The sequence below is a fragment of the Camarhynchus parvulus genome, chromosome 10 (assembly GCF_901933205.1).
Source record: "Camarhynchus parvulus chromosome 10, STF_HiC, whole genome shotgun sequence".
In the NCBI taxonomy this organism is placed as follows: Eukaryota; Metazoa; Chordata; class Aves; order Passeriformes; family Thraupidae; genus Camarhynchus; species Camarhynchus parvulus.
In genome coordinates this window covers 13,526,899-13,550,342 of record NC_044580.1, presented here as the reverse complement: position 1 = coordinate 13,550,342, position 23,444 = coordinate 13,526,899, and the positions used below count along the sequence as shown (strand labels likewise).

Below are 23,444 nucleotides of genomic sequence, written 5' to 3'. Positions count from 1 at the left end.
GAAAAAAAAACCCCACAACAATTAAATAAAATCTAGAGCAGCTATGACAAGATATCTTTTCAGATATTTTAAAGATTAATGTTTACTCCAGTTATGATGCCTTTTAAGTAATTCTGTTCTGGATGTTGAATTCTCTCTAAACTCAGACAACCCTTGCAAGTGTGAGCCCTGTCTACTGCCTTCAGAGGAGGAGCAAGGCCATGTGGCATCTTCTACTTTGGTCTGCAAAATCTATAGCCTAGTCTATGAGCCATCACTTTTGTCATTACCTGTCATCAGAGGAATCTTGTTAAATAGGGCAGTAATCCTTGATGATGTGTCAAACACTTGTGCTGTTCCCTCCCTTGGAGCACTAATTTTGGTTGATAGCTGTTTCTTGCTTGCCTTCCAACATGATGTGGAGGTGTCACTTTATTATATTTGAATGTTTCAGCTGCATTTCAGTAACAGACAAATGATGTCAGTATCTTGTAACCTGATGGAGCAATCTGTCAATAGCTTACAGGCACAAATGATGGACTGGCATCTCAGGCTGGATAGTGAAACTCAGCCTTTGACTTTGATTTTCACCTTTTTTTCTGGTTTAAAGGTCCTGTAGGCTGTAATTGCTTTTTGGGACTGATAATGTATTCTTAGCTCTGAATTGGAGAACAGCTGTTGTCTTCAGTTTCTTCATGTTTCACTGTCTGGTTTATAATTACAGTCTATAAATTGTGTTAGGATTTTTGGTAACAAGGAATGTACTGAAAATTAGATTCTTTCCAGTATTTGCAGGAAACAGGGAAGGAAAAACAACATTGTCAAATGATAAGAGTGTTGTTTTTCTCATCTTTCTGCGTTTTTGGTGCATGAGTTTGGCATTTTTTCTGCGATTCCAATCCGATGTTTGCCCACTGCTATTTGGATTTGGAGCATGAACTTTCAGCCAAAACCTCCACAGTGCAGAAGCTTATTAAACATAGGAGACTGATATTAGCATCATTTCCAAAGAATGATCTGGTTTCTCATTTGTAATTCTGCTCTGTAGAGCTAATGGAAGATGCTCTAAGGAAAGTCCTGGGTCCCTGTGTGTAAACAAAACAATACTGAGAAACCCCCAGAGTACCAAGCTGGTTTTTCTTATGATTTATACCTTTTCAGTTATGTGAAAAGAAATGTAAATATTTTGCTTGCTTTTCCTTGTTATCCCAGCATATGGTGTTTTTTCCCTTGCTTTACTCCCACAGGGAGTTATATCCTAATTTCTTCTCAGTTCAGAATCTGTCTCTCTTTGTCTTAAACTTTTGCCCTTTCCTTCTCTGCAAATGTCTCTCTCCCCATGCAGTTCTCCTTCTGGCTTTTGTCTCCCAGTCTCCCACTTTTCATCTTTATTTGTTTTTGCTTTTAATCCACTAGGATTTTTTGAAGTTCCTCTTTAGCATGCTGTGGACCAAGGACCTTTGAAGCTCCATGGTCATTGCTTATCATTACCGGTGGGGACTGCTCAGAGAAATATTTACTGCTGTTTCCTGGTAGTAGAGAGACTCTTTGAAAATAGGTCATTATTGTCAGATGGGTTCAAAGAAGGACATTGACCAGGGCAAGCTTGAGCAGTGGCCCATGGAAAATCAATGAGGTTTAACAAGAACAAGTGCTGGTGGCTGAGAAGCTGGACATGACCCAGCCATGTGCTCTGGCAGCCCAGAAAGCCAAACACATCCTGGGCTGCATCCAGAGGAGCATGGGCAGCAGGAAAAGGGAGGGAATTCTGCCCCTTTGCTTCACTCAGGTGAAACCTTACATGCGAGCTGCCTCCTTCCCCAGCCCAGGAAGATCAGCCTGCTGGAGCAAGCCCAGAGGAGCCCACCAAGATGTTAAGAGGGTTGGAACACCTCTGCTATGAGGAAAAGTTAAGAAAAATGGGAAAGAAAAGGTTTTGGGATGACCTAATTGTGGCCTTTCAGTACTTGAAGGAAGCCAACAGGAAAGAGACAATTTACAAAGCCTGGAGTGACAGGCCAAAAGAGAATGGCTTCAAACTAAAAGAAAGTAAGTTTAGATTGGATGTTAGGGAAAAATAGTCAAGATTTTGAGGTGGTGAGGTGCTGGAACACGCTGCCTAGAGAAACTGTGGATGGTCCATCCCTGGAAATGTTCAAGGCCAGGCTGGATGAGGCTTGGAGCAACCTGGTCTAGTGGAATGTGTCCCTGCACACGGCAGGGGGATGGAGCAAGATGACCTTGAAGGTCCCTTCCAACCCAAACCACTCTATGATCACAAAATACTGTACTTCAGAGAGGGCAGCTTTCATACAGCATAAAGGAAGGTTTATCCAGCTGTTCTCAAGCAGACTAATTATTACCTTGATTTGGTTCCCAAGATTCCATGTATTATTTAAGGTACTATGTATTTTGTGAGCTGTAGTACTTGTTGAAAAAGTGTGCGCTTTATGTCACCTATTCTCAGTTTACCCTGTTCTGATGGGTATTATGCCTTGTTTCCCTTTCTGGCCTCCCTCTGCTGCTCTGACAATATACCTCAATCTGGGGAAACTCTGGCCGAGTAGTTCTCCTGCATTTGTAAAATAATTCTTCCTTTTCGATTCATTAAGTAGCTTTGCTCCCTGTTGGCCTGTGCTATTACAATATTTCCCCCTATTACTTATATAGACTGTTTTATATTAAATAAGAGAGAGTGTTATATGGTCCAATTAATAGCATTCAGAATCTTTAGTGTACCTTAAACTTTCCTCAGATCTGGAACAAGCTCAAATCCCAGGAAAAAGATTCCTGGGTTTATATCTTCCAAACCATAGCTTTCATTTCTATGGCATTTTCCCTTAATCTCCAAGAAATAATAGGTGGTGCTTGTAAATTTTCTGACTAGTATGATGATAATTATGATTTTCTGAATATTATGATGTAATTATGATATTAATGGCAAGTATGAAACAGGTGGTAGTGGGGAAGAATTTACAAGAGAAGAGCAGCCATCAAACTTGAAAATGGCAGCAGATTTCTCTGTTTCTCATTCTTGAATTTACTTTGGCTAAGTGAAAGGAAATTGCCTTTGACTCATTTTAAAAATTGTGTTAGTAATAATCCATTTATCTTAGTATCTGTGGAAGGGCCCCAGGATTTTATGACCTACTGTAAACATCTCTGGGGTTTCACTCTCTGAATCTGCATTTGGTATCACTCATCCCAAACAATTAAAAAATACCTCAGCAGGTTGAGAAAAGAATTTAAAATAATTTAAAAGCCATGTTGTGGTTTTTATTTAGATAAAATTAGCTGGTGTATAGATATATTTTTTTTAATAGTTGTGAGGTACGAATAAAACATTTGTCTGTGTGGAGCTGATTATAATGTAATATTCCTTTTGCTTCCAGTAGGGATTTGGGAAAGGAGTTGCTTTTATAAGCTGTCTTACCTGGAGGTAAGAAAAGATAAGTGTCTAGTAGGAAACAGAAATGAATATTGTATATAATTTCTGGATTTTTAAAAAAATATTGTGTCAGATTTGCTAGTGGTACATTTGGAAGGAAGATCACCTTATTTATTCAAAATGATCTGTGACATATCTGCAGTGCATCTGGGTATAGAAGGGTTGTGTTAAAATATATATATTGATGCATCAATTCACTAAGGACAAGGGTTCACTTTTTCCTCTTTTTATTTGTTTTGAGCAATATTTTTCACCATTTGTAATTATTTTCCCCCTGTTACTTTGAAGTGCAATGAAGATGTTCATAGGCAACAGAAAGAAAACATCTTTTCTTCTTCACCATGCAATGTAGTAGCAGATGAAGGTAAAAAAGCATAGTAAAGAAGTGGCAGGCATCACATGGCAACCTGGTCCAAGAGGACAAAGTCTGACATTTGTAGTCATCATCAGATTAAACAGGGACACCAAGTGTCAATACTGAATCCTGAGCTGGCCATTCTAATGATGATGGGATGGTAAGGAAAAACTTTCTAAGTTTGCTGAGGTAATCTTATGCCCAGGAGCAGAAGGAATAAGAATTGTTATTACCTTGTTCTAAAGAGCTTATTTTCATGTGTGGTATAATGCCCTGCATTCTAACAGGGATATCTTTGGCATTGGTGAATGTTCTGAAAATGCATATTCTGCTGGCCAGTCATACAAAATAGGAGAACATTGGTTTGATTAATTTTCTTGTTTCAGGAAATGGTAAATAGCTGTCTGGATGGTCTTCTGAGTAACATTGTGTGAAGCATTTCTACAGCCTTTAGCTTGAAGGGCAAAATGGTCAACATAGGTACCTCGTGACTGGATCTTGTTTTCCTACACCCCACTGGAAATTCACAATTGCTCCGCTGGTAACTGCAAGTGTAACCCAATTGTGCTGTGTAAATGTCCCCTGTTTGTTTTGGGGTTCTTTTGTTTTTGTTTTTTTTTCTTTTTTAAATCTTGTTTCAAGAACAAACTGTCTGCTCTGAACCAATCAGAAGCTGTCAGTGAAACATCTGGCTTGAACATCTGCCGGCAGATGGAATGTTACAAGTAGCAAACACCGTGTGTTAGGATTGTGATGGCAAGGAAATCTCTCTTTTGGGAACAGCAAAAGAAAGATATCTGCTGATGCTCCCTTGCCATTGCAACTCTTGCTAGAATGTTAGATGTACACACACAATCTCTTGGAGAATATCTATTTACTGTGTAGGAAACCTGGACAGGCACTCATTAAGAATGTAACCCACGATTTGGCCATAAAATGCAGGACATGGCCTCCCCAAGTGTTGCAGAGATATTTCCTGTGTGGACATTCTGGGCTGAGTTTGAAACACAGATATGTGATCAGGTTAATGGAGCAGCAAAGACTTATTTGCAGTTGGAAGCAGACAGCTAAATAATAATAATAAATCAGTAAGTAAATAAATAAAATTCAAGCAGCTCTCTTTTCCGAATGCAATTAAGGAGCTGTGTCCATTCAATCAGCATAGTCACTTTGCATTTGATGAAATCCTGAGAAGTGGATGTAAATAATACTTGAGAACATAGTTGACTCAAATGTCCCTTTGTAATGATGGGAAACATGTTTTGGAATGATTTTCAACTTAGCTCACTGAATCAGAATACCCAAGGAAGTGATTCTTTCCTTCAAGGCTCTTGAGTTACTTTACACATATGAAAGCAAAAATATATATCCAGCCATTTGTCCTAAGCTTTATTCTTGACACTTCCCCTGCTTCAGGAGGATTTAATAGCCTGTAAGAAAAGGGATTTTTCTGAGTTTATTCCTATCATTATTTTATTCAAGTGGTATCTCCCAAACTGCTGCTGCAGCAAGATTACTTTAGCTTCTTAAGGGAGAGATTAGGTCAATAATAAACCACTGGGGTCTTTGAGCCTCCACTCTCTTTAAAAGTTTTCTATCCCAGAGATTTTTTGCGGGATGCAAGTATAGTTTATAGCAGAATTTGTAACAGATGCAAACTAATTTACCTTGGAACCTGTTCCAAAACTTTGTCATTGCTTCAAATAACATCCCTGCTGAGATGGTAGATGTGAGTAGAAGCTGGCAAAGGGAAAAGCAAGAAGGAGAAGACCCCCTGAGGCACTCCAGGAGAAACAATGATGTAACCTGTCACTGAATTATGTGAGGAGCTGTTAGGCAACTTGCTATGGGCTGTGACAAATCATCCCTGGAGGACCCCACAGCATGAGCAGAAGTAGCTGTGAAGGAACACCATGAAAGCCCAAAGCTGCTGCTGTCTGCAAGGCTGAGTGGCTTTGGGCATTTATCTTCCTGACCCTGTTAGAGGAGGAAGACCTGGTGATTATTTGTCCTCTGGAGTAAGGCAAGAGCATAAGGATTTATTAGAGTAAACAAGGTTCTTGGAATAAATGGTGACAGTAAATCAGTCTCTGACTACAGAATGATCCTGTTCCTTTGGTAGGCCAGCAGCAGAGATCTTTAAATTAGGTTAAGTCCTGCTTGTACCATTTCTCTTCCAAAGGGGAGATTTAAACTGCATTTTGGAGAATCTCCATAGCATGAGGAAAAAAATAAATCACCTATTTCTTTTCAATGTCCATTAATTGTTCTTTGTGACAGCTTGAAGAATCATTTGGGGACAGGATTGAGCTGTGAGGTCTTTCTGCCAATTCAAGATATGAGCTCTACCCAAGGAGTAGTGCCAGTAGCATAAGTTAGGACAGCCCTGTGGCATCCCTTTTCCTTCCCACTGCCAGGCCAAACATCCCCTTTTGGCAGTGCTGGGCCCAAGTCCTCCCATTCCAGCAGCTTTCTGGTGTCAGTGATAAACAGTCTGCTCCCAGTGATGGGGCTGGCGTTCCTTCCCAACTGTTGCAGCAGTGCCAGCACTGTCAGAACAGGAAAACCCTTTCCAAGGGGAACTTTTCCTTGGTGCTTTGCCCATTAGGCAGGTAAAGGGACAGACCTGTAAGAGGCAGGAAGGGATCTGGCAGCTCCTCAACTACATCTCCTCATATTTATCTACAAAACACCTCCTGGCCTAGTTAATGTCTTTATGTTACTTAGACAACAGTTTATAGTAGGAGCAGCTCCTCTTCTTCTGGAGCTTTACACCTGGAACAAACTGAAAGAGAGGAGGTGTGTTTGCAGAGGATGGTTGGTAGAATATTTTTTGTCTTGTCTTTGATGTGACAGCTCTCAACATTTTGGGTTCTCTTGGTTTGTTTTTTTCTTTTCTTTCAAGGCTTGCTTAACTCTTTGAGAGGTGAAGGGATGGTTTTTTCTACATAAGAATGAAATGCGAAAGTCCTGAGCAGCATTGGAGGCTTGAAATGAAAACCTGCAGTGGAGAGATATCTGCTGTGTCAGTGTGTTGCAGCCCATGAGGTCTATTTTGAATCTCAGCACCTTTTTCTTCTCTAAAAGAAAGAGAACAGAAAGAATTAAGGGGATCCTTCCTGGATCCCTTTATTGGAGGATCCAGGAAGGGAAAGATGGTATAGCCACAGGTCAAAGAAAACAAAGCAATAAATGATTATTCGAGTGGATGTAAAGCACTAAGTCCTTTTAATTTTGTCAGTGTCTTCTAGTGGTCCAATTATCTTAGGTTTACATCAGCTGAATGAGATCTTTACTTGTATCCTTTAGAGGCTGGACTCAGAAGGATTCACCAAAATGGATCATTTAGGGTCAACTTATATATTGAGGAAGGAATGAATCTGTGGGTTTGGATGTAAACTATCATCCTGTTAATTCATCCCTAGCATCTGTGAACCATTTGATGCAGTATTTTTCCTTAAGAGCTGCAGAAAGACACGAGAATCCTCTCAGACAAATGTGAGAAAAGGGCACCATCCTACTCTTTAATCTTTGGAGAATGGCTCACAACTGGAATCATGGAATCATGAAGGGTTTGTTGTTTTTTTTTTGGCTCTAAAGTGATTTTACTTTGAAATTCAGTGATTATGTATTTGGCTGTTTGAACACTTAGCACTCACCTCATTCCCCTCCCTCTGATGGTGTAAAACCCCGTTCTGTGGCTTCTCCCAGGGAAGTCGTATTCACCTGACTGAAGTGCTGGGCCGAAACCACACTAAGCACTTTTCAGCCCATTCCCACACCTGTGAAATTAATGTTTTACTGCTGTTTACACACAACTGCAGTTGCTGCCTTGCTGCTGAGCAGCAGCTGGGGCTGATGGCAGGCCAGCTGCAGGCTGCCACCGCTGGAGAGGAGCGCGTGGAGCAGTGATGGAAGATCCAGCCCTACAGCTCCCTAATTGCAGCTGGGATTTTGCAGCTGTGCAGTCACACCATGAGAAATACATTCAAAGCTGCAATTCAGTGAGCATGCTTTTCAGGCCAACAAATTTGCCTTGTGAGCTGGAGAGAAATGAGCTCTATAGACCGAATTCTTTTTTTTTTTTTTTTAACTTCTTTTTTTTTTAAATATTATTATTTTCCTGGTTGCAATCCCTTTTTGCTGTCTGTCACTGGTAATTTTCAGTGCTCAGGAATAGAGATAAGCATCCTTCATGGCATCCTTTGAGGACCACTAAGTAATTGCTTTTCAGGCTGTGAACAGCTTTAAAAAAAAACCTATGAATGTTTTGCACTCTTTGAATCGTCATTTTTCCATTTTTCTCAAATGTTTACTGTGCAATCTCAGGCAAGTCATTAAACTGTTTTGTAGTTACTTTAGCCATTTATACAGTGATGGCAGTAATACCTTAAAGAAGCTTTTTGAGCTTAATTTAATGATTATATAATTGTTTGAAATGTCCCAGTGTTAGTCTGAAAAGAGATGGTCCTATTGAAATGGAGATTTCACACTGAAAGTGCATTCACTGCACTCTGAGGGAGGATAGGGATGCTTAATTTTTTTTAAAGAGGGTAGATATTTATTTTGGCCATTCAAAAATGGCAAAAAATACAGCTAGTTTGGAGTATTTTCCCCCCTTTTTTCACTAGCAAATTTTGTGATCAAACTTGCCACCTGCTCAGAAAAATCAACTTTTTGGAAAACTATTTACGTTTTTCTCTGGTTATACACATTGTTATATCTTAATTAAAAATACAACTGTTAAAATTATTAAAAATTGTCAATTGCTGTGCAAAAGCAGCTTAAATTTTTTTGCTCACATGAGTATATATTAATCACTTGCATGCATTTGTTCCTATCTACTATATGGCATTATTAATTACGCAATGTTATTGGAATGAAGCTGGTCAAGAAAGGTGGAACAGTGGTCAAAGTTTTAGCTAGATTCTTTCTTGTAGGCAGCAAGTGAATTCCCTTGCTGATAAATATTCCAGAAATACAAGAGAAGGCAAAATAATTGGCAACCTTGGACAACCTTTATTCCACCTGATCAGAATGGCCTGCTTGAATTTGCACATTGATTTTTGCAGGGGATCTTTCTGTGAGCTTATCTGTATTGACTAAATGTTATGCAGCTGAGTCTTTATTCTCTCTTGGGTCTGAGTGGTAGAATTAGCTCAAAGAACAAGGAATGCTGAAGAAATTAAAAAAGGAAAAACACTATTGGGTATAATCAGAATTATTCTAGAGTTTATGTTAGCATTTTGTTGTTATTTTAAGCAAGCACCACACTTGTTTCTCTTTCAACTCCATCTTGAAATTGAGAAAATTTTATTCCTCTGCTTTTTTAATGTGGTTCTACTGAGAGAGACATTATAGTTGCATCTGCATGGAAAACAGTATCTTGAAGTTATCTAGCAGTGACAGAGTACTGTCTTTTTTGGCAGAGAATTTTGAAAGCCTCTTGGTTCCAAGCTGGATCTTAGCACTGTTTCTCCTTAGGGGAAAATGTTGTGCTGCCCTGTAAATGCAGTATATCAGTGCTGTCATCCACCTGTTGGGCCTAAATGTGTATTAGCTGTTAAAATGGGTTCAGCTTTTCTACGTAGCTATGCAAAATAATTTTTTCTCTATGAGAAGGTTAAAATGAGTTTTCTTATATACACAGAGAAAAAACTGCAGCCCTTGGTTGTTGATTTCTATAAAGATAAACAACGTGGGCCTATTCTTTGGTTGCTATTTACGTGTGCTGAGTTGGACCAGCCAGAAGATATAAATTGCTTTTAGTGACACTGTGTCAATTTTTATCCATGGGCCTTCTAAGTTGGAGAGCTATAGCTGTAGATTACCCTTCTCTGTGTCTTATAATAAGTGATATAGAGGTTGCATTACAGCTCTCTTCTCTTTTCTCCCTGTCTAAATGAGGGACTCTGTCAGCCTGGTACTTTGTTATCTACTTTCCAATGAAATATTTCAATTTTTGATCAGGACCTGGTATTCTTAACTCACTGAAAAAGGGCAGTGCCACTTATCTGCAAGATTTTTAAACATTTTGCTACCAAAATGGGAGGCTGATCATCTGTTTTCTTCATGGATGTCTTCATGATTATCCATCCATCCCCATATATTCACATATACACAATTTGTATATGTGAATCATCTTTTCACAATTTAAAAGATGATTCTTTTATTATGTTACGTTAAAAACAAGTGTGTGGAGAGGTTGGCAGGGAAGAGCTAAGGGAAAAAAGCCCAAAGTGTTTAGATAAGCGCTGTATCCTCCATTCTGGAAAATTCTGCTGATATCTTCTGATGCTTTGAGCTTCCTGATTCATATTAAGGAGAGAGTTAAAAATGAATGCTGAGGACCATAAATTAATTGACCCAATCTTTTTTTTTTTTTTTTCAGGAAGCTAGTTAAGAATTTCCTGACTTTGGAAGATGTTGTGTGCTTGCAACTCTATTGAACTTCAATAGGCTATGATGAATAGCTCCATATTTTGAAAAATCAGGTCATTTATTTCAGTATTCAAGTAACTTCACTTTACAAATCTGTTTCAAGAGGGAATTTTTTGATCGTACCAGTCCCCAATTAAAATTTGTCAATTGCTATGCAAAAGCAGCTTAGATTTTTTTTCTCACATGAGTATATATGAACCACTTCCATGCATTTGTTCCTATCTAGTGCCCTAGTTTTTCTTTACTAGAAACTTCCAGCAAGACTGGGACTGTTAATATGTTCAGCAAGGTACCCATTGCAAGTCTCTCAGCTCCCCTGAGATTGTGATAGCACCTCTTAGGAATTTTAAATCTTTCTGTGCATCCTGAATTCTCAGTGCCAGCTTTACTTAGCACTTGAATGAGCTCTCTTAAAACTTTGTCCAAGTCTTGCTAGGGTTTTTGAAGCTTTCTGGAGAATTTGGTTGTTTCTTTTTTTATTTTTTTTTCCTCTGACAGGAATTCTATCTGCTGCTGCTTGTTATATGTGTACATTAAATCTTTTTTTCCTGACTGTTTTGCAGTGCTCTGCAAGCCCATCAGGTTTCTCTAGTGGATACTTTATTTTAATAAGTGTATTGAATGCTTCGTTTAACTTTACTGTTTTGAAGTGCCCAGAGACACCATGCTTGGATGAGCAGTTATGTAAGTGCAATTTGTTGTGGTTTTTTTAGTATCAGAATTAGGATTCAGCTGAGGTTTGAAGGTTCGCAGTGCATGTGTGTGTGGGGGAAGTAAACAAATAAAGGAGAGTTTAGTGCATCCACACACAGAGCCCTGAACTGCTTTTCTTCCCTGTGACTGCTCTGCTTGCTGCTGATCAGAGCCCCAAATGCCCTCCCAGCACTCCAGTGGCTGTTGCCTGGTGTCTGAGGATGCACTGAAGGATAAGATTGATGCTAGCAGAGGGCTGGATGTGTTTTGCAGAGAATTCCAGATGCGGAACTGTTATCTCACTATGTCTCCTCGCCGTTATCATTATTCAGTAATTATTGCTGGTGTGCCCGCCCTGGTGAATGGATGTTTCATTAGTGACACTTTGTTGTCTACAGGCTCTATGTGTGGCCCTTGTGGTTGCCAGATTTCATACAGGGGCAGTTCAAATTCATCATTTGTCTGGCATTCCTAAAACACATTATTTCCTTTGCCTGGCCACTGGAGGAGCTCAATCTTTCCTTCTGTTACTCTTTACCCAAGACATTTACAGAAGAGATGTAGTAGGGGAGATGGTGCACACATTGTTGAGGAGGAAACTCCACAAAACAGTGAGCGGTATTTGGGGATTTTCTTTATTATTATTATTAATTTTTTTCCAGTAGCTGCAAGGGCTTATCAAGCCACTTTCTGTGCATCACTTTCCAGCTACTGCATGAAGCAGTCTCCAGTTATGGTTGTGATGGTATTTTTAACTCACAGCTCAAGTCCCTCAAAGCCTTAATGGTCTCCAGGAATATGTGAGGGAATCAGGCACAGTGTTTGCCAAGAGTTCACAACACTGGAGACAAGTACTATGTAGGAGTAGAACATCAACAAGGAAGATACAGTGTGCTAGAAAAGAAAGAATTCAATGATATATATACTAGGTAAAATGGAAAATAACCACATCCTTTCAAGGGCAGGTGGAATGTATAACAAAAAAATAGGAGGTGTTTTCATTGGGTTTTTGGGGACGTTGATTTTTTTTTCCTGGTGGTGTGATGTATGTTGGTTGTTTTGTTTTGTTTGTTTTTTTTTCTGTTTTCATAGAATAGCTTATGTTGGAAGGGACCTTAAAAATCATCTATTTCCAGGTTGCCTTGTTTGAAATGGAAGTTGGATTGCAAATGGGCCTGATACATAAATATTGTTCATCTGCACAGAGGGGAACATTTATTGCAAAGAAAGCAAACAGTGTTTTATGGGAACTCCTCAAGGGAATTCACAGGCAGAGTTAGAAATCCCACGTCACAAAGAAATATAAAAAGCCTGGCTTCATATGTATCATTGCTGAGTAACCTGTGAGGAAATATTATTATATTGCAGAGAGTTGATATCTGCTGTGGAGGGAGTCTATGAGGTTAGTAGAGGTCAAGTCCCAAAATGCTGTAGCCCCCAATAGTGGGAATTTCCAGTGATGATGAAGATATAGCTGTAATGTCTTCATAATCATATAGAGTTTAAAACAACTGGCAAAAAAGGTGGGGTGGAGGTGGGAAAAAGCAGGGGAGTCCTTCTAGAATGAGCAGCAAACACAACCCAGTGTTATCTTCCTGATCCCACTGCCTTGCAAAGGAAAGAAGAGTTAGCAACATTTGTGCTTGGGTTTGTGTTACTTTGTAAGCTACAAATCAGCACATTTCAGTTAATTCTGCTTTTTCAGAACTACAATTTACTAATGGAGGAATTATGTCAGCCTGTGGCCAATTCACCATAAATCACAGCAGATTCTTGTGCTTTGAGCTCCCTTTCTGTGCTCCTACACTGACATGAGTGACTTGGTGACGCAGAAAAACCCATCCTGTGCCAGATCTTTCTTAGAGACGAGAAACAGCATCTTTTTTGACCAATGGGGTTTAGTACTGAAGGATTAATATGTGATCCTACTTAGCAATACAGGGCACAACCAACACTGCCTAATCTAGATCAGCCGTGTTTTAAACACTTTTTTGTAAAGTTTATTATTAACCTCTCTTCAGAAATCAACAGAACAAATTTGGAAAAACAACTTTTCAGCCTCCTACGGGGCCAAAAATATATGTGCTCAAAAGCATCTTATTTTGGAGCACACCACCTCATTGTCAGGCAGGTGTGACTTACAGAGATTTATCCCTGCTGCTTGTTTTTACTGGAGATGGCTGAGGTGATGGAGAATGGGACATACTGCACCTCAGCTGGGGAGGAGTGGCTTCAGGCTTCCTCACCTTCATCTCTCTGAGGTCTTCTTGTCTTCTTTCTCTTTTTTCCTTTTTTCTTTCTTGCTTGCCAGCTGACAGGCCACTGTCCTGCTTTGCTGGGAGGTGTCAGCTGGCTGAAACAAGCCTGATTCCCATACAGAGCTTTGCAGGTGCCAGGGTTCCACCTCCTGGACTACTTGGCTAAGGATGGATTGTAGAAAAAACTATTGAACATCTGAAATCACTGGAGTACATTCTTTTTCATTATTTTTTTTTTCTGGGCCTCCACATACCTAGCTTGTGATTATCACTTAATTCTGTGACGTCACACTTTGCCCTTATGCATTGTTTATTTTTGTTTAAGTTTTAGAACAATCATCTGCAAATTGCAATTCTTAGTGCTCATTTATATGCAGAGATTGCACTTTAACTAACAGATTTTTAAATCCACTCAGATAATTCTGTGCAACCCATATGTGTGCAATTAGCTTAAGTCAGTTAAGAATCCTCTCCAGCTCTATGGATACAAGCCACATTTAAAATAGGAAAGGATATAAGAATTCGAAACAGGCTAAAGGACATAAATTTAAAAGCTAAGTTTCAGTTAATGTGATGTGCTTTCATCAGCTGTCAGGTTCTATTCCTAGTTTTTCATTGATTTACTGCTTTGCTGCATGAGTGGCTTTGCTTCTCAATATCCCTGCCTGCAAAATTAGGATTTGCTGACATCGCTTGTAGGAGGATATAAGTGGGGTTGTTTGGGAAAATATTTTTCAGGATTTTTTTTTTGCTTATTTTTTTTAACTCCATTGAAAGCTTACGCTTTTCTATGAATAATGGATAATCAAACCTGGAGACAAATCTTCCCATTTAAAAACAGAACTTCCATTTGGAACTGTCATCACTGTGCCATTTGGGAGTTGTTTGGCTGCTCTTGCACAGGCTCCTCCAGCCAAACTACAACTCCCATGCTGCATCATGATTCTGCATCTCCCTGAGTTGCTGTCACAGAGTCCTGATGTTGCCTTTAGGGAAAGTGTGTCCCCCTCAGGGAAATGCTCTGAAAGAGAGGAACAGGTACCTAAGAAACCTCAAATTCATGTTTTCTGAGACATATCCTTAACCAGTTCTGATGTTTTGGGTAGTAAAATTTAGAGTTTTGACAGAAAATTCAGAATTTTCTGGGGAATTGGCGTTGGATTGGTGAGGAAAAGTCAACATTTCTGCAAAAAGGTGGATAGTTATAAGAGCTGAAAAGTGAAATTTCCACCCAATACCAGTGTCTAAGAATGCGGTTCTAAGGCTTTTGTATTGAATAAAGTATTTGAAGAGCCTCACAAGAGACTCTTGAGATGACTCTATGTTGTGGATAAGAACTCAGTTTTTATTTGTTCCCTGAATCCTTATTTGCTCCTCCATAAAATAGCACAAAACTTTTATTACTTGAACTTTTCTCATAGATGACAGTGCAAAGTGTGGGCAACTGCAGGTGAATGAATTATCTAATTATTATTTAATGATTGTTGCTATTATAAGTAGAAGTAAAATAGAAATGAGCTGAGCATCCTTTGGAACTGGGAGGGAGGTTGGGCTGTTTGTTCACCTTTCCAGCAGATCAGGTGATCTCCTTGTCTTTTTTTGATTATGACATTGGCAGCATTAGCTGGGGTGAGGCAGGTCTCGTTCTGCATCTCCAAGTGATTTGTGACCAAGTGTGGCTTAATGAAATGTGTCCACAGAGAGAAAAGGAGCCCTTCTATCAGAGGCAGAGGATAGAGATACAGTACATGCACGGACCAGGAAGAGCACAGATTGCATCATTTATCTTGGGAAGGAAGGAATTGTCCATTGTGACAAAATCAGTCAGACGCAGCGAGTAAAACGCTGAAGGTTCATTACCCTAATTAGTATCAGTGCTCAGCTGAAGGGAGGCAGGAAAAAACTGGCAGAGTGATAGCTCAGGATAGTGTTTGTCCAAGAGGAAGAATTGTGCATCATGGATTTAGCAGTCAGTGCTGGGAGGGGAGGGTGGTGCAGCAGCCACTGGCTGAAATGAGACAGGTAATTTCATGGGAACACAGGTAGCACAAAGTGTCACGCAGGACATGAGTCTGGCATTGCCTGTGTGTAAGCTGCCACAAAAAACATGAGAAGAGAGTAATAAAAACTTTCCTCTTAAAGGCTTGGTGATAAAATAAATAGGCAGCATTTCACAGTGTGATTGAAAAAACATCATTGTTTGGTACTTTATGGGGATCTCTTAGGAGAAGCTGACTTTTTGGCCTTGTTTTTTATCATCTGGCCAGTTAAAAAGGGCCAGCCTGCTTTGGTGCTCCAATGCTTACTGTGGTCTTTAATTCTGATTCAAAACAGTTTGGTTTTTTAAAAACCAGGTGTGGTACAAATGAGGTTTGAGGACAATCAGCATGGCAGTAGGTCATGCATAAGTAAGGATGGGAGTGTGATCAGGACTTAAGAATGAAATACAGACTTGAAGAAGAGATAAGGAATAGGGATTGTAGCTCCTGGACTCCCAGTTGTTTTGCTTATATTGGAAAGGTAAACTGCTCTTGAGCCTGGTTCTGTTGTACACATTTTAGCATTTATGTTGGAGTCAGAAGGAAAGAGAAGGATGGGAAATAAATTGTTAACTGCAGAAATGCTGATAACAACTGTTTCATTGTAAAGCCTCCAAAATTTACATTGTTCTGGTGATGTTCCATTTCTGGAATAATCATTGGCATCACAGGGCCATACCAGGATGCAATGTAGACATTATGATTTCAGCCCATGGGCTTGAACAAAGCCAGAGTCCAAGCCAGAAAATAATGGTTATATTTCTGACTCTCTCCATTACAATGTGAAGGAGGGCTTTACTGCTGCTACTGCTTCCTCCCATAACCAGACTTATCTCTGGAAAGATTTGAAATGAAGAGAAACAAAGAATTTTCTATCCATCTTGTATTTTTTTCCCCTCCATGTTGCTCTCAGTTTTCTGAATGGCAGGACCATAACATCTTAATAAAAACATTTCAGTTTTCATCCTAGGCTGCTGTTATTTATAAAGTCCAGCATGGTGTGTCTGGTTGAAGCTGCCTCATGCTGCTCAATGGCATCTTGATGTTTACTTGTGCCTGCTGCCTTTTATATAGACACTCTCATCCTGCTCTGGTACTGCTGTCTGCTTTTAAGATGCACAGTGAATGGTGATGCTTCTCTCTACATATCAAACATGATGCATCCCTTTAGATTTTATATTTCCCTGTGCCCCAGGTGCTGTTATTATCAGTCCTGACATCATTCATTCAATATGATGGCTCCTGTCTTTCCTTTTATCTGTTATGGACAGGAGACTGGGAAGTATTTTATCTTCCAAGCACAGCAACATATTTTCTTTAAAAAGTGACTTTTCTCTCTCTCCATTTCATTCTTTCTTGTCTAATATCTTGTGTATTATTCTTATCCCCAATCTCTTTACTACACAACCCTGTTCAGTTTTGTTTTTCCTGTGTTTCTCATCCCCTGCCGTTTTTGTATCTGTGTGGGACACAGGCTTATTGCAGTACACTGGAATGTTCCATTGACCTTATCAAGGCTCATGTTAGGACCAGGTAGGATCTCTCCATCCATCCACATGGCTTGTGCAGAGTTTTGTGCAATTTCTGAGGTTACTTTGCCCTCAAAGCCAAAATGTCTTGGCTATATAAAAGTAGAGGGGGAGGGAGGACTATAACAAACATATCAGGCTTTTGAACAAGAGAATCAAAGTTGAATTATTTGAGATATCTCTGGGTAGTACACTTGGGTTGAAGATATGTAAAAAATAGCAGATTTTCAGGTACTTTATATAGAGCCACTGAAGTGGTGTTTTTACTGGAATTTTTTCTGGCAATTGTTTTGTAAGCTGCCACTTGTCCCATCCAAGGTGGCATGTAGTCTTCGTAATGCTTCAAAAGAGAAAAGACATGTAAAGCATTTAAAGGAAATATAATAGCTTGGAACTGTGTTGTAAGAAAGACCTTTGATTTGAGTAGTGAATTTCATTAAATCCTGCCAAACATTCAAAGCCAGTCTCAGCTCTCCAGTCCCTTTATTTGCTATCAGCATTTGAAATCAGCTTAATATTTTACCTTCACCCTTGGCTGCAGAGCATAACAGGCAAAACCAATATCTGTGCATGTCATCACTATTAGGAAAGAGAGAGGAGGAAAGAAGGGATAAGGAGAAACAGGACTGGCAGGGAATTGGCATGTTCAAAGGTAAACAGATTTTAGCAGAATGAAGGAAGGACAGAGCAGGGTGGGGAAAATCAGCCTCTTGTAATTAAATTTGAGTTCTGCATGTCCTTAAGAGCTGTGGATACAGCCAAGCTGAGGGCTAATATTTAAAGCTTTAAATGAGCAGAAATGTTAATCTTTGAAGGGACAAAGCTGAACTTTGTCTCCAAGCTCTTGGCTTTATGTAGAGATGATACTTCCTTTCCAAACAGTTCACAAGAACTTCCAAATTACTGTTTTAGGGTTGGATTACACTTCTTAAACTAATACTAAGCACAGCAGCAGGTGTGAACTACAGAGCTGGGGATTGTCTTGTCATAGTCACCTCTGAAAAAAGTCACATTTTGTGTCAGAGCAACAGAATTGGTAGATTGTATTATGGACTTAATTAGGAGTTTTTCTTATGTGACATATCCTGGGATTTCTTTATAATTGCTGAAGGAATAATCGACATTTTTAGAAGCTTTTAGTTTAGTCTAAAAAATAAAAATGAGTTTGGCAGTGGCTTAATATTAATCTCTGTATTTACTGAATCCTTTTAGCAGTTTCTATTTCTCTGCTTTTTTTCTCCCTTTATGTTGGACTCATCCAGTGGGTACAAAGGCATTTTAGCAGAGGGAAGTGTGGATGGTTTGAGGAGGCAAAACTAATGTCAATTCCCACAGGAAGGGGGATATAGTAGATTTGGGGTGTGACCAATGGCAATGATGAAAAACTATTTCTGTAGCTCTGAAACAGCAAGACTCCCTTCCTTTTTTTTTCCTTGATATTAACCTAAAACATGGGAATACAAGTCCAGCTATCATTCTTCCCTTCAGAATTAAAATTTTGCTGTTATTCTCAATTAGTTTTGCTCCTTGCTACAACTGTGATGGAGGAAGACATCACAACTTTATATCAAGGAAGCGTTTGGGTTTTATTTTTTTGCTGGTCACATTGGAGAAAGATGAGTTTCTTTATGCAGTCCAGTGACTCTCTCTGTGCCATTGTACCTATCGAAGGGAAGCTTTGTAGGCACACAAATCCTTAGCAGAAATACAGATGCTAATCTCACCTGAGCAGCTGTTGTCCTGAAGATCAGGAGAGGTGAGCCTAAAGGTAACTTTATTCGAAGAGCCCTTAGAAAACACAACACAAACTGTCATGTTTTCATGCAGAATTTTTGGCAGAAGCCTCCCAGCAGCATTTGCTGACTTCCCAAGTGTTAGCTATTGCTAGTGTTTTCTGATTTGCTGAGTGAGTAACATGGGAAGTATGGATTATAAGGAAATAAGGGAATTCAAATAACTTAAACTAGAGTAAATTTGGAATGGATCTTGTGGTGTTGCCAGAAAGCCCACAGTGTCATTAAAGACCTTGTTTTTTACATTAAAGATATATGAAATATCCTTAGTGAGTCATTATTTCTTTGTCTTCCATTTTTAACCAGTTCTCCGTTATTTCCACCTAATTAAAAAAAAAAAAAAAACCACAAAACATTCCTGCTTTATGACCCTTTTATTCCAAGCATTTTGCAAGGCATTGATAATGCCCAAGATGCCACATGCAGCACACCCTAACCTCTATCAATACAACAGCAGAACCCATCTCTATTAGTACATTTATATTTTAATTTCAGCAAAGCTGGATGCAACTCCGTAGCTAGACATTCATCCAACATTTAGGATATTTTAGCTTTTTTGAACAAGAAGCACCCCAATTTTGCAGTGCCACTGGAAGCATTCTAGAGGATAGTTTGGAGATGATGAGGACCTACCACAATATCTCATATGCTGGAGAGTGGATTCCAGAATTTTATCACCACACTGTGATTTGAAAATTATCAACCAAATTACAGCAAATCCTTTGATGAGTGTAAGGCTCTGATCTACACGGTCACTAACAAGGGAAGTGAGTTGAATTTTTCAGAATTGCACAGTGCTGTACTGCTCCACACGGTCAAGTATCCTGACAATCTTCCACTGATCATTGAGTCAGTAACAGAATATGTTGTAACTAACTAAGGGAAATGCTTCCTCAGTGCAAATCTGGGATTCTTATTTAGCTTTTTATCCAGCCTTTGCAGTGAAGCTGGGTAATTGTTCTACATAATGCTCTAGCAGGCATCATGATCTCCTTGATGGGCTTTAGATAGAGACATTTCTTGTGAGAAGAAAAGCTTAAATGAGACACCCAGCTCATCTCATTTAAGTACATTCATGTTTCAGACTGGTCAATGAGATTTGAGTGCCTGTCTTCAATTAGAATGAGTAGAAGTTGGATGTTCTTGTTTGCTCTGGGGGTTTTGAGAAGCCTGTGCTCTATGCAAGCAGCATGAATTTCATAGCACAGAATTTAGAATGTTTCAGAAGACTTCTTTCTAAATGGCCTTTTGATTTGTGCCTTCTTAGGTAAGTGAAAAACTGCATTTATTTGCAGGATGGCAATTATGTGAACCTTACAAGGAAAGGAAATTAAATTAATAAAATTTAACTAGGAAAATTAATACAACTATAAGAATCTGAAATATATAATATGGATTATTGATTCATTCCAGCCCAATGTTCAAAACCATTATATCTGTGTTCTATTGACATTCTCTGTCCTTGTGCCACGGCTTGCCAGGATTGGAAATGCTTTGGAATCAGCTCTTGTTTTGCCAGTTTGTGATGTGCTGCTTCCTGATTTCAGCCTTCGTTGTTCACTGAGTGGAGATGATCTCAACAGGCAGTGGCTGACACCCAGCTCCCAGCTGCATCCAACAATTTACCACGCCAAAGGTCTCCTCTATTACCTGAGCAGCATTGGCCGGGCTCCTCTGGTGAGTCTCTTCCAGGTTCTCTTGTGTGATTCTGTCAATGGATTGATTATTGTACTTGTGTAAACAGCTTTGTTAGGGAGCTGGAGTGATTTGGGAGCATCATGTCCTGTTGCGCTTTCATCTTGTGGAACTGTTTTGGAAGTCTTGGATATTTATCACTTATTGAATCTTCTAACAAGCATCTCTCTTCTAACAAGCATCTTTTAACAAGAATCTCTATATACCTGGAATAAAAATGAGAAAATTAATTTCTGAAAGCTCTTTAGATCCTCAAAGTGCTCCAACTAAGCTCAATATTATTAGTCAGTTATTGCTATCTTCATGGAAGCATTAGGAGAAATTCCAAAAAGATTTAGTCTAAATGGAATGTGCTAAACCCCATGCAATCACAAAAACATAGGAAGCAGCCCTCAAAGTGTGTGAACCTCCCTGCTGCTTTGGTAATGGGGAAAGGATTGGGTTTGGGGGCTACCAGAAATTCGTGAGATGGGTCTGGGATCCATCCAATCTGCTCAGCTGCCCAGCAGAAGGAAAAAATAGTTTTGAGACCCCATGAGGAAAACCACAAGGAGCTTCAAATGTTGACAAACAGATATGGATACAGGGACTGGTAGGTTTGTTGGTGATAGCTACAGCCAGGAAAGAAATGTCCAAGTGCACCAGAGTCCCTCTGGGTTTGCTAAGAAAAGCCCCAAACAGGGTGAAAATGTCTGTGATCTTCTCTGTGAGAATTCTTGCATAATTTAGTTTTTGTCTAAGCTGACAGCCCTGAAATATATCTCTGTAGGCTGAGGAGTATTGTTGAAACTCAGAGTTGCAAACTGAGTCACCAACATTTTCCTTTGGTTCAGAGCAGTGTGGGATGAGTCTTGTTTTACCCTGTAATTTGCTGTCTGGCCTCTCTTAGTACATGACCCTCCTTGTCATGTTCAGGTGCATAAAGTTGAATACTCACTACAAGTTTTCATCATTGTTGAGTGAAGGGAGGCTATTGATCCTACCATCTCCCTCACTCACCGACTGCATGTCAGACTTCATAAACTGATTTTTCTTTGCCTTTGAAGAATGCATTGATTTTAGTTTATACAGTCTCAAAAATGCCTTTTCCCTCCTTCAGAAGAGAGTTTGGGGGTGGGGTTTTTTGTTTGTTTTTATTGGGTTTTCTTTTAACCTATAAGATCCCAGGGAGCCAAGTTCACTGGTAGCCAAATGATTTCTGTGAGCTGATTTGGTTTAATTTATCCTAGGGATGTGCAAGCAGTTTCTTCAAAGCAAAGAAAAGCTGCTTGAAAGAGAAAAACAAAGAACTTTAGCAGCCCTTCAAACCAAGGCCACTTTAATTCTTTAGTTAACAAGAAAACAGCCTGTTAAATGTTAAATTTTTACTTACCTTGTTGCCTGTGGGAACCCTAATGGGACCGAGAGACTGGGTGCACTGGGACATTGCAGAATCTCATTTCTAGTGAAGAGCAGGATGCTCTAAAAGGGGAAAGGAACTTCCAGTGGACCAGAAGTCTCTGAGCAGAGTTTGCTGCCTCTCAAAGTCATTATATGAAGCTTGGAAACAAGCGCAGCCTGCAATAATGTACTCATTGAGAGGAGAAAAACCTCTAAGCATGTCTACCTCAAAACTGGCATTTAGTGTCCTGTCACAATGTTATTAAGAAAGAGACTTGACACAAAAAAGAGAAGTAATTTCAAAAAGTTCAGTTTTCCAACAGCTTTTCTTGCTTTCCACTTTATATATTGCTTTTATTAAAAGGTACCTAGCTCTGTGACTCATAAGGAGAGTTGTTTTTGAGCTAGAAGGCAGTCCTTACCTTTAGGATGATCAGTATGATCAGTGCTGGCAAATAACTTCAAATAGATTTAAAAATTGTGCATGTCTTTGAGTCATATCCCAGTGAGTGCAGGCTTGGGAGTCTGACTGGTTTGTGTGTCTCAGTGTCCCAGCCATATGGGAGGACAGGCTGAAGAGAAAGCACTGGGAGGTGCCAAGTCTTCTCAGTGCTTGCCCAGACATATCCCAGGAAAAATTCTGTGTTGGGCACTCAGACTCCAAAATATCTCTTAGCCTTGGCTGAATGGTGAGACATAAGCTACCCTGTGGTGTGAAAATCAGGCAGAAGGATGTGCTGTAGAGAATAATTGAGTATAAACATTGGGAGTGACTGCAGTATCCAGTCAAATTAATTAAAATGTAGCGCTATGCAAGCATTTTCAGTGTTTTCAGTGGCACTGACGCTTCTCCTGTGGAAGCTGGAGACACTCAGTGAAAGATTCCACGGCCTGAACCAGCTGCCATATTACAGAACCTGGCTTTAGTAATCTTTTACCAGTAAAGTCTCAATCCAGATCTGTTACTAAGCACCTGTCTGCAGGCTTCTTGAGGTGCAGAATTATAGACCTGCTACTTATCAGGCAGCTCCACTCTCTGATCATCCCTGCATGGTTTCTGATAAATAATATTTTAAGCAGATAATATATTGTCTTTTGTGTGCTGTAATTCTGTAAATTGGCAGGTAATTGATATGCAATTGAGCTGAGTTTTCCGCCTTGAAATCAGACAAAAGCTGTAAAATTCTCTTTGATATTCATAGAAATACATTCTAGGTGCTAACTGTCGTTAACCTGAGCCATGACTGTGTATTGCTGGTAGCTTAGATGAAACACTAGCTGGAAAAATGTCTGTCATTTAGAGAATTAATAAATGCAGCTCTTTGGAAGGGGGCATTCCAGGATAACTGTGTGTGGATCAGAGCTGTTGTTGGGTAGGTGGCTGTTCACATGCTCCAGGTGTGCAACCTGCAGCCCCACAAAAAGATCTGGAGGTGATGGTGGTGTGGGAAGGGAAGATGACAGGACAGAAACCAAAGGAAGCAGCAGCATGTAAGTTATGGCATGTGTACAATTGTCCATCTGACTGGTTATTACGTGTGCCTCAGCCCCTCCAGTGTCAGAGGAGCTGAAAGAATGTATGTGCTCAATTCCCAGATAAATAAACTCCCTGACGTGCTGCAGCTAAACTTAGTTACTGTGGAGCTGGTAAATAAGCAAATGAGGGTAAGTCTTGCCCTAGCAGTTGGTGGAAGAAGCTCATGTTCTCCATCTGTTTCTCCCCTCTTGTGCATGTATTTAGGTAGGAATATGGGTGGGAGTGTTGATGTGCTGGAGGTGGGAAGGCTCTGCAGAAGGACCTGGACAGGCTGACAGTGAGGGCATGTCAGTCTCT

General features: G+C 39.7%; 1 protein-coding gene across 1 annotated transcript in view; it reads left to right on the top strand.

Annotated features, from left to right (window-relative positions):
- AGBL1 (ATP/GTP binding protein like 1) overlaps window positions 1–23,444 on the top strand; it is a 263,509-nt gene that overhangs the window by 117,762 nt on the left and 122,303 nt on the right. Inside the window, 1 exon segment of the mRNA XM_030955469.1 lies at window positions 20,083–20,212. Coding sequence (XP_030811329.1) covers window positions 20,083–20,212 — 130 coding nt within the window.